Here is a 14,502-nt window from a genome sequence, read left to right as displayed (position 1 = left end):
ATATTAGTTTTTCATATTTTATGCCAAAAGAAAAGTCAAAAAATATGAATAAAGCAAACAACTTTTTTGTGACCTCATTTAGTCATATGAATAAAGCAAACAACTGTTTTTAGTTGTTGTCATTGTTGAAGAAAGCCTGAAAATCCAATGAATGTCAGTCAAGAATCGGATGTGTGGCTCTAAATCCATATGAGAACAAGACAAGACATTATTTACATAAAAGCATCTGATATGACTCTCTGCCTATAGCTGCTGTCTTCTCGTTCCTCGATGGGGTCTTCGCTCAGGGAGTAAAATCCTAACCTCTGCTTGTGCTTCTTCTTGGTGCCCATGACATTGGGATTGAAGAGGCGGCTTATTGAATGCAGGCCCTTTGAGAGATCCGGGAACAGATCCAGCTCTTCTTTCTCAATCTGCACTATGTCCGGAGCCTGTTGAACTTTGGGTTCACCCAGCATCTCTCTCACAGTCTCAGAGATGCCCCCGTGCAGATAGTGGTAGGCCTTCTTTCCGCAGTTGTCCCTAATTCTTGGATTGGCACCGTGTTCCCCCACCAGCATGGCCATGATGTACTCCTGATCATGCAAAGCGGCAATGTGCAGCGGAGTGTAACCTCCATGTGTTTTCGCATTAATGTCAATGTCCACTCCTCCTTGCCTGGATAGGTCAATAATATTCACAAGCATTTCACTGTTCCCACATTTGGCTGCCCAGTGCAGAGCGGTGAACCCTGACATGAAGTCCCTCTTCTCGGCCAGTTGGCTGTCTCTCAGCAACAGGCCGTAAACTTGGCTCCAGTGGCCGGCGGCACACTTGACCAGCCATTCATGCTCAGCTTGCTCCAAGGGAAACAGAGAGGGGCCCCTTGTCTCCTGATCCTCTGACGCCTTGGTGCTCTTCACTGACCTCCTCAGCTGGGGCGAGCTAATGCTACTGTCCGTCTCCGCTGAACTTCTCTTGTTCCTGAAGGAGTCCAGCTTCGGGCTTTTAGGAGGATCATCTGGGTCTAATTTTAGTTTTCGGATCTCCACCATTGTAGTGCTGGGTGGCATCCTCAGAGGTGAGGCATATGGTTTGCTCTGGATCCTGGTGGGCTCATTTACCCTGCTTCCTCTTGAATCTTCATTTGTTTCCTGCTTCTGGATCTCAAAGTTTAGCCCTCTTTTAACTCTAACACTCGTAAATTTGCTTCTTTGCAGTACCTGCTGTATAGAATAAACTATTTCGGTAGGATTGTCACTTAATTCACTTTTCTCTTCTTGATCAGGATCGGAAACAGCTGATCTCTCCCCTCCTGCTGCCTCCTCAGAGCCTCCAGTCTCCTCACCCTTCACAGGTGGGCGCTGCTGCTCACCTGTCCGCGGGATCTCTTTATTTTCACCCTTCTCCACACGGATCTGTTCAGTCTGGGCACCGTCCAGGAAGTGCTGATACTTTTTCCTGACGACAACGTACCGGACACCGTCGATTTCTTTGACGAAAGCGACATTGTTAACGAAAGTCTTGAAAAGCTCCTTGTTCTGTTCTTTCTCTGCGGAATCTTCGCAGTTTATGGAGTCTTTGAACTTACCCACCAAGTCGGATTTCTTCACTTGCCCCCCCTCCGCTATCAGCAGAGAAAGGACGGATTCTTGCGTCAAAATCATGATTTAATCTGTAGGATTTACGTGGATAAAAGTTAGAACTTCTACCTCCCACAGCCGCCCTGTTGCTGTTACCTTTGTCCTGTGAGAGTACAGCCTCACCTGGCCGCGCACTTCTCTCCTCCCCACCTGGAGGAGTCTTTTCCGGGAGAACGCGCAGACGTGGACACAATCTGAATAATACATGCATATTTTTTTCTAAAGGCAAAGTGGCTGCGAGATTACAATTGAAGACTAATAATAGCATCACCTTCATTTCTCTAATAAAATAAAAAGTTAAAATAAATGTACAATAAATGTTTAAACAAGAACATGTGTTTTTATCAGCTTCAAAATTCCTATACCCCAAACATACACTTTTCCCCATGATAAGTTATGCACATAATAATTGCAATAATAATAATAATAATAATAATAATTAAAAAGTACTTTTATTCAAAGGCAAGGCAAGTTTATTTATAGCACCTTTCAACACGACAATTCAAAGTGCTTTACAACAATTAAAGACAGTAAGATCATTAAGAAATGGTGCAGGGGAAACACATTATTAAATGGCAAATGTAAGCATTTTCAGCAACGTTTTTTTGCCCAAATATTACCATGCTTTACTAAAGTCTAAGATACAGCCCTTAACATCAATAATTGGTGGGGCCCCTAAACACACAAACACAAAGTTGTAAATGTTTAATGTAAGCTGGATGCCAGCATAAATCTGTGAATATAATTTACACGTCCCAAAGGTACCAGCTACACAGTAGGCTACAATACACACAACAACATAAACACTGATTTTAATAGGAGTTAATTAAACACAATATTGGAGCAGTGTCAGATTGCTTTATCTGAATGGCTGACTCTCACTCATGTACAATGTGACCTCATTTAATAATTTAGAGGTCCCATGTGTCATGCTTTTTCGGTTATTACCCGTCCCCTTGTGTGTTATGAAGGTTTTTATGCATGTAAACGGTCTGCAGAGTCAAAACCCTCAAAGTAGGGAGTAAAACTCTAACACAAAACGCCTCTTTGGAGATTTCTCATTTTCCATTGTTTACTTCCTGGGTACTCTGACGTGGGGATACCCAGAGGCCACACCCTCTGCCAGCCTTTCACGAAACAAAGCTTCCCAAACCTTTCAGCGATTCATGCCGGGTACAGCGTAGGGCACTGAAGAACGATGCTGTTCCTACTTTGTTTGGACCAGCGGGCGATTCGGGTACACAACCTGTAAGTATTCATTGTTGTTTGTGTATTTATGATGTTTAAAACAAACAAGGTATCTACTACGACTGTTTTAATGGGTAAACGTTTTTCGGGCTTCTACTTTGGGATTGCGGAGAAATGCTCTCCGCAGACCCATGCTCACAGCGTTATAATCAATCAATCATCAATCAATGTTTATTTATATAGCCCAATATCACAAATGTTACATTTGTCTCAGTGGACTTCACAGTTTGTACAGAATATCAGTATGACAATACGACACCCTCTGTCCTTAGACCCTCACATCGTACAGGGAAAAACTTCCAGAGGAAACCCACAGTTTAAAGGGAAAAATGGGAGAAACCTCAGGGAGAGCAACAGAGGAGGGATCCCTCTCCCAGGACGGACAGACGTGCAATAGATGCCGTGTGTAAATTGAAAAGATAATACATTTGCAACATAGGAAACCTTTTTCTTACTCAATATCAAGCCACACTTATTGTTTTTACTTCGGCTGTGAGTGTTTGTCTGTGCTCAGGATGAGTTTCGCTTGTTCTCGCTGTATCGCCGACCCGGAAACCTGTCTGCTCCTCACAGCAGCTCGCAGCAGCAACGAGCCTCTCAACGTCGCGACCAATCAGAGCACACTGGGCTCACAGGGAGGGGGGGCAGGAGCTCCAACAAGCCGTTTAGGACAGAGAGTGAATACACATACTATACAGAGATGCTGTATGAAAAACCAATGTGAGTTTGGAAAATTGCACAGTATAAATATTTTAGTATACTTCCTCAACAATGGAATTATGATCAGTAGAAATGGCCATGACATGGGACCTTTAAATATTGATGCACTCTCTAGAAAACGGGCACAAGCAGACATAGTTGTATTGAAGCGGTGATTATGTGTTTTACTATCTCTCCCGCTGACACACATATTTGTGCTCTGTCGATCTGCGGTGCTGTTAGCTCATGTTCTGACTTGTAATGTATGCATGACATTCCTGGGTTGTGAACGATTGTGAATGGGAGTTCTCAAGAAGTGGCCATATTGGAACACATCTGACACACTCAAAGATCTAACATGGACGTCAAGACAGTTCTCCTCCTACTCTAACGTACGCATACACTTTGACCGCGAAAACACCTCGAGGCTATTTAAACTGCTCCAAATTAAAGATATATAAACATTTATTACGGAGGGACTTTTATATGGGGAATAAAACAGAATCTTAATCAAATAAATCGCGATTGCTCGTTAACTGTATGACACACTCTGCGCATTAGTACGCATGCGCATAACTGAAAAACCTGCCGAACCGCTGTTACGTTTGTTTATCGACTTTTTTAACCGACTAATTGTCCTTCGCTCCCAAGATATATAGTAAAGATTAATAACACATTACTTTCCCTCTCTTGTCAAAGTCGAATTGACGAAAAGAAACGATGAATACGCCTGTCTGAGCGAAGCAGAAGCGAAGTAGCAGGGAGTCATCTTGACGCCTAGCTTAGTAGCCTCCCTGCCCAGTTAGCAGCTCCTCTCCGTCTTGTGTCGCTCTCTTCCTATCTCTGTCAACGGCTCAGTAGTTTAGCAGTACGGAGAGACGAGGGCTGCTCCCTTTCTGCTCAGTTAGCCCAGCACACCGACACCATACATTCCGCCACCATGGCTGCCACAGATGTTGACGTGTTTTCGGTAAGTAAAAGCCACGGGGTTCCTTTTTTTGGGTCCATAGCAACCGAAAATATTGCATGTGTAGCTGCAGGAATACTTGGTAGTGATTAGTAAAAGTGTGTGTGTGTGTGTTAGCTGCTGTGAAGCTAAGCCTCCCCCGCTTGGGAAGCCTGTAATGTGGCCGAGATGGTGGAAGTGATTTCTGTGATGGAGTGATTTTTATTTTTAGACCAATTAAGATGACCCTGCATATTGTTTACTATATATTTTTGTCGTGTCCTGTTTGGTATTGCTCTGCCTTTCTATATCTTAGTATGTATTGATAATGGGCGTATTCAACTGTTTACTATTGACGTTATTAGGAGTGGCCGTAAACGCAACACAGTTAGAAAGGCTACTATTATAAGTGTATTTGACGATATAAAATACCATGCTGTATTTATTATCTACATGTAGATAGCAGTTACTACAGTGTGCTGAGCCCTGACATGTGTTTCATTGTAACTTCCTGTTAGGGTAATTAAACTTCACTTCTGTTGTCTCGTAATGTGACGTTTACACAAAATGTCATTTTAGTTTTACCAGCCATACTGTATGCTAAACCAGCTCTCATTACGTTGCATTAGGTTGGGTCATACTATCAGATGAGAGTGGAATGTATCCTGCATTTTATTAATTGTGACAAGCCCTGTTGTCAGTCAGGTCAGGTGTGTTACAGTTCAGGGATGCAATACAGGTTTACAAAAATAGTAGTAAGAGAGTCAGCCCTCAAGTATGTCAATAATTCACACAACAAAGCATTTCAAAAGCCAATATTATGGTGATGAGGCGGATACACAGGAGGGGATTAACATTTTGTCAGATGCTTGAAGAAATCCCTGGGGTGGTGAATTGGACAGTAATCACACAGTTTTAGGGATAAAGAGATTAAGAACACACTCCAGGGCCACTCCTCTACCACCTCTTGGTGTAACACGTCTGGGAAGAAAGGATCCAAAAAAGGAGCATAGGATATTGCACTCTTGGCATTTCTTAAATTAGGAAGGTGTCCAAGAGGGGATGTAGGTTGCCAAGGATAATGCTGACTTGTGATTTTTTTGAATGGATCCTTTGGAATACAAAATAAGACAATTGATTAATGAGAAAAATGCTGATATTGCAGTGAAACAGGCCAGTTGAACAACATTGTTAGCACAGTGTCCTGACTGTCTGTCCGACTTCCTGCCTAACTTTCTGAACTAAATTGGACTGTATTGAACAAAGTTACTCGCCTTGCAGGTTGTGTAAAGAGCACGCTGTTAATCATGTTAAATTATTGATAGGGATGTGTGGTTGGTTGGCTGCACTGTTGACCCTCATCAATCGTAGATTTGGTATAACTTTCTAGGACAGATCCGCACATGGCGATCAATGGAGGCAACTTCCTATCTATTGTTTTCCCTCATTGATTGCATTATAGAGTGTGTAGTGTAGAACATGAGGCTGTTCATTTAAATGGTTATGTAATGAAATGCCCGACAACATATTTAGCATGTACACTACAGTGCTGCTTACTGACCCCAAAGATTATTGTCTCTCCCGTGAGGCCTGCATGCATAAAATGAAATTAGCTTCATAAATTGCTTAAAGGCAGGAGACAAGGAGTGAGGAATTATATGGAAAGTTTCTTTGCACTTTAAAAAGGCAGCTTTTGCTTGTTTGTGCAGAGGGTGATGGTAACTTGTGAATATATTATCTAAATGTGTGCTTTATTCAGACTACATTTCTTCATTTGAAATGCATTCCTGTTGTTCAGCTGCTCACAACGGACTGCAGGTTGACTGCACTGACTGTCGGCAGTGATGTTGGCTGTATATATAGAACATACAGGCCACAACAGCCTAAAGGCGAGCGTGTCAAATCAGATGTTGTAGATGAATGATGACAGCCAAGCTGCAGCGTCTCTGTTGAGTCAATATCCATCTATAGATTCAGTCATGCTCAGAAGACATGTTTGGAGAGTAATAGTGATGCTTTAGAATAGCTTATTAAATAATGTTGGAAAAGTATGAATGAATATTTAGAGGCAGCTATGTTTTGATATTGAAATTCCATAATTCAGTTTGAACAAAGAATGCAAAGTTCACCATAAAACGTAGTCCGCATTGAACAGCTGTTGGCCTGGAAGTGATACCTTATTCCTTTTTATGTTTAATCATTTCAGCACCCAGTGAATCTATCGACAGTCATGTGTGCTGTTGAAAGGCTTTACAGCTTCAAGTGCCTTACATTTCATGCAAATTTGCTTCACATTGGATACGAATGTGTTTTCCATCGGTATGAACAGAACAAAGCCTGCATGGAGTCACATTTCTTCAATTCTTTTTAGATTCTTAGACATGCAACTTGCGCGAGGCATGTGAATGCTGACTTGGCTGAGATGGCTCTAGCAAGGGGGGGGGCAACGACACAAGAAACAAAATGGGGAAAAATGCATTTGCTTACTGTAGTCAAAACAACATGAGCACATGATGAATGACATCTCTTGTTTTTTCATCTTCTTTTGAGTAATCATAGCATGACAAAATGAAAGCAGGATTTCCTGCATCCAAAAAGAGTGTAGAAGAGAGTCTAGATCTTAAATACTTACCCTTAGTGTGTGTGAAGGTTTACATGCAATGAGTTTTTGCCTCTAATTGATAAAGAAATTACAGAAGTATATCTTTTGGCTAAAATATAGCTCACAGGACAATAAAAATGATTTCATTACGATACATTATTCATCTTTCTCCTTTCAGTTTTAAAAGGGAAACTCGGTTCCTGAAAAGTCATTTAAAGATAAGTCTGTCTCGTAAAACAGTTCCTGTCTCTCCCGTCTCTTATTTTTGTGTCCTTCCTGTTGGGCAGAGATGAGTGATAAGGCTGAGCAGTAATGTGGCCATACAATGGTTTCGCGTGACTAACAAAGAGAGAAAAAGCGAGGGCATTTGATTAGATAATAAAGTAAAGTATTTTTTTATCTCCGAGCTTTTGAATTCCTGATGGCACACACATGACGTCCTAATCTCAACCATTAACATTTTTGCCACAACGACATTACCGCTAGCACAAGTAGCAGCATGAGAACATATGTATAACAAAAACTGAGTAATAAGTATATTTACTGTATTGTTTGCTGTACCATTCAACACACACTATTACAACTCAAGGGACAACAAGCACTTTCATAAATCTATGTAAAGGTCATTGAACAGGAAGTGATATCACCTTTATATAAAGAGTAGTGTTGCTTAAACGTAGTTCACTTTAACACCTACACTTAGCTCGGACTGAGTTCCCCAATCTGTCCACCAACCGCACACTGTGGTCGGTAAAAAGATGACTCACCCTTCAAAAACCAACTGAGTATTTGTCATAGAAGTCACGATTTTTAAAAATGCATGTCAGCAGTTTCATATGATTGTTTTCATTAGGTATAATCCATAGTTTGGAAATGTTTGTGATCAGTCTTTTTGTCAATCAAATAATACATTTTTCCTTTAGCCATCTTTCTGTTCTCAGGTCCAACTCATGTTGCCCCCACCCCTTTTGCTTTAGCCTCCCTGACCTTTATAGTATACAATGCAGTAATAAGAATACATGTCATGCTTCAAAAACATGAACAATCATAAATTCTTTATAATCCTGTCTCAGTATGTATAGGGCGTATATGTCTATCTATAGTGGGAAGTACCTAAGAAAGTGTTCAAAGGAAAAAAATACCATTTTGAAAATATGAAATACAATCTGTCTTAATATTTAATGTGAAAACAAGCCGTTTAAGAGAAACTAGTTCACTAGTACACAAAGTGCACCTCAAGTTATTGTAAATATTTGAAGCCTTTTCAAAGCAATCCTTCCCTGGTTGTGTGTGTGGCCCCCCCCCACACACACACACACACACACACNAGTGCACCTCAAGTTATTGTAAATATTTGAAGCCTTTTCAAAGCAGTCCTTCCCTGGGTGTTTGTGACACACACACACACACACACACACACACACACCCCCCCCTACATACATGCTGCAGCAGTGTGTGTCCCTGTCTGTCAGGTTACTGCTGTCCGTCAGGGGGAGGCTCACTGAGGCTGCAAACCCAAGTCAGACTCAAATCAGGTGGGGATGGAGTCCAGAAGGCAAGAGGGAATCTGAGGAGGGGATAAAGAGACAGCAGGAGAGGGGATGACTCAGAGGACAATTTCAGGTCATGTTTGAGCTTTTCCCCAAAAGTGATGGGTGCAAAAAACATCTTGGGTTTGCCCTCAGTTTATGTCGGGTTAGATCTGTGTCACATAACTTTCAGTAAGATGATGCTACAGATTATGCCTTGAGCTGATATGGTATTTTAGCCATACAAGTCATTTTTAAATACTTGTTAGTTACATTGAGTTGAAATAAAAATTCTGGACAAATATATTTTCAAACTGGGAGGTCGGTCAGAATAAAAGATGGGAAAGACGTGAGGCAAAGATACAGCGTGAGGTGCATGCTGGAAGTTTGGCTTATCGATTTGGTCTGCTTATCAACATGGTTAGCGGTTAGAGCGGCAGTGGTTCTTATAAAGTCATACCTCACATATGAACACATAAAGATGCTTTTATTTCTAGACAAGTTTGACTTGCACTCCCGTAGGATATCATTATAACGGATGTTGGACGCAAAGAAACGTACACAAATCTCATTGTGAATCAGAGAAAAGAGATGCCCCTCACAACTCATCAGGAAATCATCATGTTTTAAAGTTATCAAGGGACTACTTTGCATATCACAATTTCCTAATTTGCTAAACAAAATAAGTATTTCTTTTTACTTCATAGATTAATTAGGTTCTCAGCAACATAATAAAAAAATACATCTACAAAGTCATTAAACATTGACTTGAACGATCTACAACGACAGCTGACACTGTTAGTCATTCAGAGCGTGGGAGTACATAGGCTACACACCATGTAGCTGCATTTATTTGACTTATTTTCACAGGAGAAATGTTGACATATTGTAATAAAAGCACATGTGTTACTTATTACGTTAACAATGGCTCTGTTCTGTTCAAGTGTCTCGGTAAGCGATGACAGTGCGACAGCATGCACAATACCAGAACCCTGAAAGTGAGAAGACTGAAAAAGGCCTACTGCTGACAGAAAGAAGCTTTCCACTTCAGCCAGCTACGAACACACAGCATTGTGAATTAGCTTATATGGTTTGTGCCTCATTTGACTTTGAGCCACCTGGGGCCCCTCTGTGAAGCCATTTCCTGTTCGCCTGGTGATACTGAGGCCTGAGAACTGCTGCTGTTTCCTCACTCTGACACAGCTAACCAGAAGCTTTTCATTCCTCTCATACTTTACGCTGCTGCTCTTTACTTCTCTGAACTAGCTTTGGGTGGTAAACAGATGCCTGGTTACTCATTAACTGATGTTTGTTGTCATTAAATGTAAATATTTGTGGAACTTAGTCAATCAGGTTTATTTTTAGCTTTGTGATGAATGGTTCATGTCACACAGTTTGCTCTGCGCAAAGCTTGGAAAGAGAGAAACATTTATTTATTTGTACGAACTATGCAACCAAACTATAACCAAGAACATAAATGACCAAATATGGAGATGTTTTCACATGACAACAGTGATATGTTGTTGCTCTAACAAGGGCTGCTCGATTATGGCAAAAATCATAATCTCGATTATTTGGGTCAATAATTGATATCACGATTATCCATTTACTTTGAAAACATCAATTTATTGGAGAAAAAAATGCAAACAGTATGTTTTTAACAGTTGATTACCCTGAACTTTAAGTATAGTTCAACTGAAAAACCAATACAAAAAAAAAGTAATAATAAAAAAAAAAATCGTTTTATTTCGATTACGTTGTTTTCGTAATCGTTGCAAGCCATAATCGTAATTGCGATTTAAAATACGATTAATTGAGCAGCCCTAGCTCTAACATACTTATTATACTGTATGCACATGCACAACTAAATCGACTTACATGGAAGCTAAGTGTTTTCTGTTACTTTAGAATGATGCTCTTCGACATTTCAAAGGCAATTATTATACGTTTTACTTTATGTAAGTTTACAGATATACATTTTTTATGTGATCCACTTTTTGTTTTTCATCTTCCGTTTCTGTAAGTCTCTTTTTCTTCTTTTTCTGTGAAGAAACCTGCCAGTGCAGCCAGAAAATTGCAACCTGTTTTTCAATGCTAATCAACTTTTGTAAAAATACATTTAAATTTGTTCCTAATCCTAATGCACGGTCTGCATTATTCATCTTTGCTTTAAGCTACAGACACTCATTTCTAAAACATTTCTAAACAAGCAGATTTAATACAAAAACTTAAAAATGTTACTTCACTGACACTTGTTTCATTTGTCTGAACCTGAAAATGTGTTTTTGTAATTCTAAAATAAGATAAGCCTTAATTGAATAAATACATATTGAAATAAACAATTTTCCGAACAATGAGTGCCTATACTCACACTTTTTTCTATTGAGCTGATAATACTTGTGTTATTGTTTGTTTCTTGTACTGCTACATCACATACTTTTACTCCAGTAAAGTATCGTGTTACTTCTTCCACCACAGACTCCAGTACACCCTCACATATTCAGTCAGTTAGGTCACGTCTTGGGGAGTTTCTGTCCACGTCTGCACTTCTTTTCCCTCTGATCCTTAAAGATAACACTGCTGGTCAGGTCTGCCTGCTCTTTCTGTAGCCTTCAGTCTCAAACCCATCTGCCTGCTGCGATTAATACACACACACTCACACACAGATAATGTGCTACTGACAGCTCCGTCTGCTTCAGTGTAGGTCAACCTAGAATTACCTCATGAGTCAGGATCTTTGTTATTTTTCTAAATGTGATAGTTTCAACAATGTGGTTTTGTAAATGTGCAGCAGTTACCACAGAAACCATGTTTATAAGGCCTCATGTAAGGACAATGTATTGAAAAGGCACAGTCATTTCATAGAAGTAAGCCTGTGTGAACAGAAGTTTAAAAGTCCAGACTTGTGGTGAAAAAAAAAGAAGAAAATCCCCACTCACACAAAAAATGTTGTCAAGCTGCCCTTAAGCAAGAGTCCTAATCACCGTCTGTGTGAAGTCAGGCAGCTACAGTACCATAGTCTACCATAGTGTTGATGGAAAATGGGCATGCGTAATATAAATTGTTGAATTTTAAACTCAACTCAGGAGTCCAGAGGGTCATTGCATCGGTTTCCTTCTAGGCCTGACACCAGAGTTCACACCCTCCGCCTTCAGCAATCTATCCAATAACTCACTCCACAAGCTTCATTCATCCAACTGAACACCACAGAGGGAAGCAATAATGCGGCTTGACAAGCGCCGAGTTAACAATGATTAACAAACAATAAGGCTCTCCTCCTTATCCTTGTAAAGGCCACAAACATCCCATTCATTTGGGTGCTTTTGTTCAAAGCGACTCACAAAAAATGCATTCAGACAAAAAAGGGAACTAGTAGCTAGATTTCATTCAAAAAATGTTTTTGACTGGCTATGCTGCTACCTGAATTGCCTCCGCTTGATTTGATGTATAAGACGTGTTTAACCATTCAGCTTCTATGGATTTGTTGTGTTACTGTAATGCAATGAACTTACAGCATGCTTCAGCTCACTATTGCCTAGCTCAGCTCATGTGAGATTACTCCACTGGTGTTAAGCCCCTCTTTCCCCCCCATATATTTATACACACACACACATTTCTCATCCTTTATTGTACAGTTCAATCAGGTTTAGAACGTATCTACTGTATATGCAGCGCCTGCCTCCCCCTCTCAGTTGAATACAGTTGTACTCCGCTCGCTCGCTGCCTGTGCTCGGTGACATCACCCTTCAAATATGCAGTCCTTCGTGGCTGAGCCAGAGCAGCTCGGTGGCCCCATTCATCTCAAGGTGCTGTCTGTCTGCTCCTCTGCAGCTCCACTCTCTTGTCGTCACTAACTGTCTCTCCTTCAGATGGGTGAGATAGGGGAGATCAAAGGTGAAAACGCTTACGACCCAATCGTTTTCTCTCTCGGTCTTAAGTTGGTTGTATATCTGTGAACGCTGTGCTTTTAGTTCCAGTATGCAGCACTCTCCTAAATGCAGATTGATTTTAGTGTGGTTGTGCAGCAAAGAAAACACAGTAATGATTGGTGATTGGTGATGTTATATGGTGCAGCTGGTTTTGCTGGATTTGAATGTATTGGGAAACATGATAGATGGCTGGTTGTATATCTATATTCACATTGCTTATACCATGTGGCTGTGTTGACCTATCAGTGCTGTGTCAATAGCAAAGAGAAGCTTCTAAATGTTTGTGTTGTGATTATTCAAAACGGCTGCTAAACTTACATCTTGCAACTCCATAAGTAACATGTATTAATAACTGAGTTTATTTCTCTGCACGCTTCTTATAAAGTGCATCTTTCCTCTGGGTGGAAATATCTTTAGCTCAACATGCTTGTGAAGGATTATTCTTAAAGCTCATCCTCCCTGCATTCCCTATCTCATAATGTTAGACGATGAGTTTTACATCTGCCGAGTGTACTCGCTCAGGGTCTTTCATTTGCATAGGAATGTGAATTCTTCCTAACTCCAACTAATGTCTTCCCCATGTGTGTTTTCCTCCCATTCAACCAGAGCAATCTTTTAACGTTTTGTTTTGTTTGTGTCTTTCAGAATGAAGAGAAGCGTAGCCTTAACTTGGGCGGACATGTTGGATTTGACAGCCTCCCTGACCAGTTGGTCAGTAAATCGGTCACACAGGGATTTTGCTTTAACATCCTGTGTGTAGGTGAGTGTCAAACAGCAGCATGTGACCAATGTGTGTAACAGAATGAGTTAGATTAGTAAATACTGTTAATAATTAGCAATTGAGGGAACTCTTGTTGAAAGCTGATGAGTTACTTCTATGTGACTTAAGTGACTAAACCTTCTCTTTCTCTCTCATCTCTCTCTACTTCCTCCCACCCACAGGGGAGACTGGCATCGGCAAATCAACGCTAATGAACACGCTGTTTAATACCATGTTCGAGAACGAAGAGGCGAGCCATTACCAGAATGGCGTGTATCTGCGGCCGCGAACATACGACCTGCTAGAAAGCAACGTCCACCTCAAACTGACGATTGTTGACACCGTCGGCTTCGGTGATCAGATCAACAAAGAGGACAGGTGAGGATGGTACAATGATTATCAATGATGTTAGGATAGTTGCCTTATGAAGCCATTTTTATTTTTAACAGCATTTCAGCGATATATTTGAGTGTGAAGCTGCTCCTACATGTTTACCTGATGCATGATAGCTTAAGCATTGTTAAACTATTGTTTCTGTTTTACAGCTGTCTGATAACTGTAGGAGTAAAAAGTCAAAATATTTGAAATGATGTACAGAAGTATATAAAGTAGCATCAAATGGAAATACTCAAGTTCCTCAAAGTTATATTTGGGTACAAGACTTCTGTAAAACATTGAAAAGCTTCTGAATCAATTTATATATGAAATACTTTCATACCAAATGTAAACTATTATAAAGCCATACAGCCCGTCCACACAGCAGCTTTAAAAAAATCTTGAAAATCTTGGAGGTGGGCGTATCTGAAAGCTTGGGGATTTTTTGCGAGCAACGCGACCAACAACCAATCACATGAATCTCCTGCCCCGACATACAAAGCAATAGCAATGTTAAAACGAAGTACACTGGATATAAAATCCCCAAACAGGCGAAAACCTACCAGTTTCACCCACTGTCTCTGCCACCTCCCTCCATGCCTGGTTCCTCCGGTTTGTATCCCGGTAAGTTATTAGCGACTGGTCATAAAGAACCGGGTGATTTGCTACAGCAATAACTAATTTCTCCTCCATTTTCAGGAATATAGGAAATGAACTGCGGTATGTCTCTCCCAGCTTGCAAGCGGTTTGATTGGCTAGCTTGTGCTGTCAGATTTGCATAAACGGGATTTG

General features: G+C 40.6%; 2 protein-coding genes across 2 annotated transcripts; one reads left to right on the top strand and one right to left on the bottom strand.

The window, feature by feature from the left end:
- Positions 1 to 212: 212 nt before the first annotated feature.
- sowahaa (sosondowah ankyrin repeat domain family member Aa) lies at positions 213 to 1,646 on the bottom strand. The gene has a single exon (XM_010779276.1). It carries the CDS (start codon positions 1,644 to 1,646, stop codon positions 213 to 215), a length of 1,434 nt encoding a protein of 477 aa, XP_010777578.1.
- A 2,607-nt stretch (positions 1,647 to 4,253) lies between these two features.
- Positions 4,254 to 13,713, top strand: LOC104952454 (septin-8-A-like; the record flags this gene model as incomplete). Its single annotated transcript, XM_010779275.1, has 3 exons — positions 4,254 to 4,539; positions 13,221 to 13,335; positions 13,518 to 13,713. Coding segments are annotated over exons 1-3 (341 nt in total), but the record flags the coding sequence as incomplete, so codon positions are not given.
- Positions 13,714 to 14,502: the final 789 nt, after the last annotated feature.

This window comes from Notothenia coriiceps, unplaced genomic scaffold (genome assembly GCF_000735185.1).
Source record: "Notothenia coriiceps isolate Sejong01 unplaced genomic scaffold, NC01 NC01_scaffold00020052, whole genome shotgun sequence".
Lineage (NCBI taxonomy): Eukaryota > Metazoa > Chordata > Actinopteri > Perciformes > Nototheniidae > Notothenia > Notothenia coriiceps.
This window is presented reverse-complemented; position numbering and strand designations above follow the sequence as displayed.

Bases quoted from the DNA above. Each gene is read 5' to 3' on its own strand.
- sowahaa (XM_010779276.1), bottom strand. From the start codon at position 1,646: ATGATTTTGACGCAAGAATCCGTCCTTTCTCTGCTGATAGCGGAGGGG.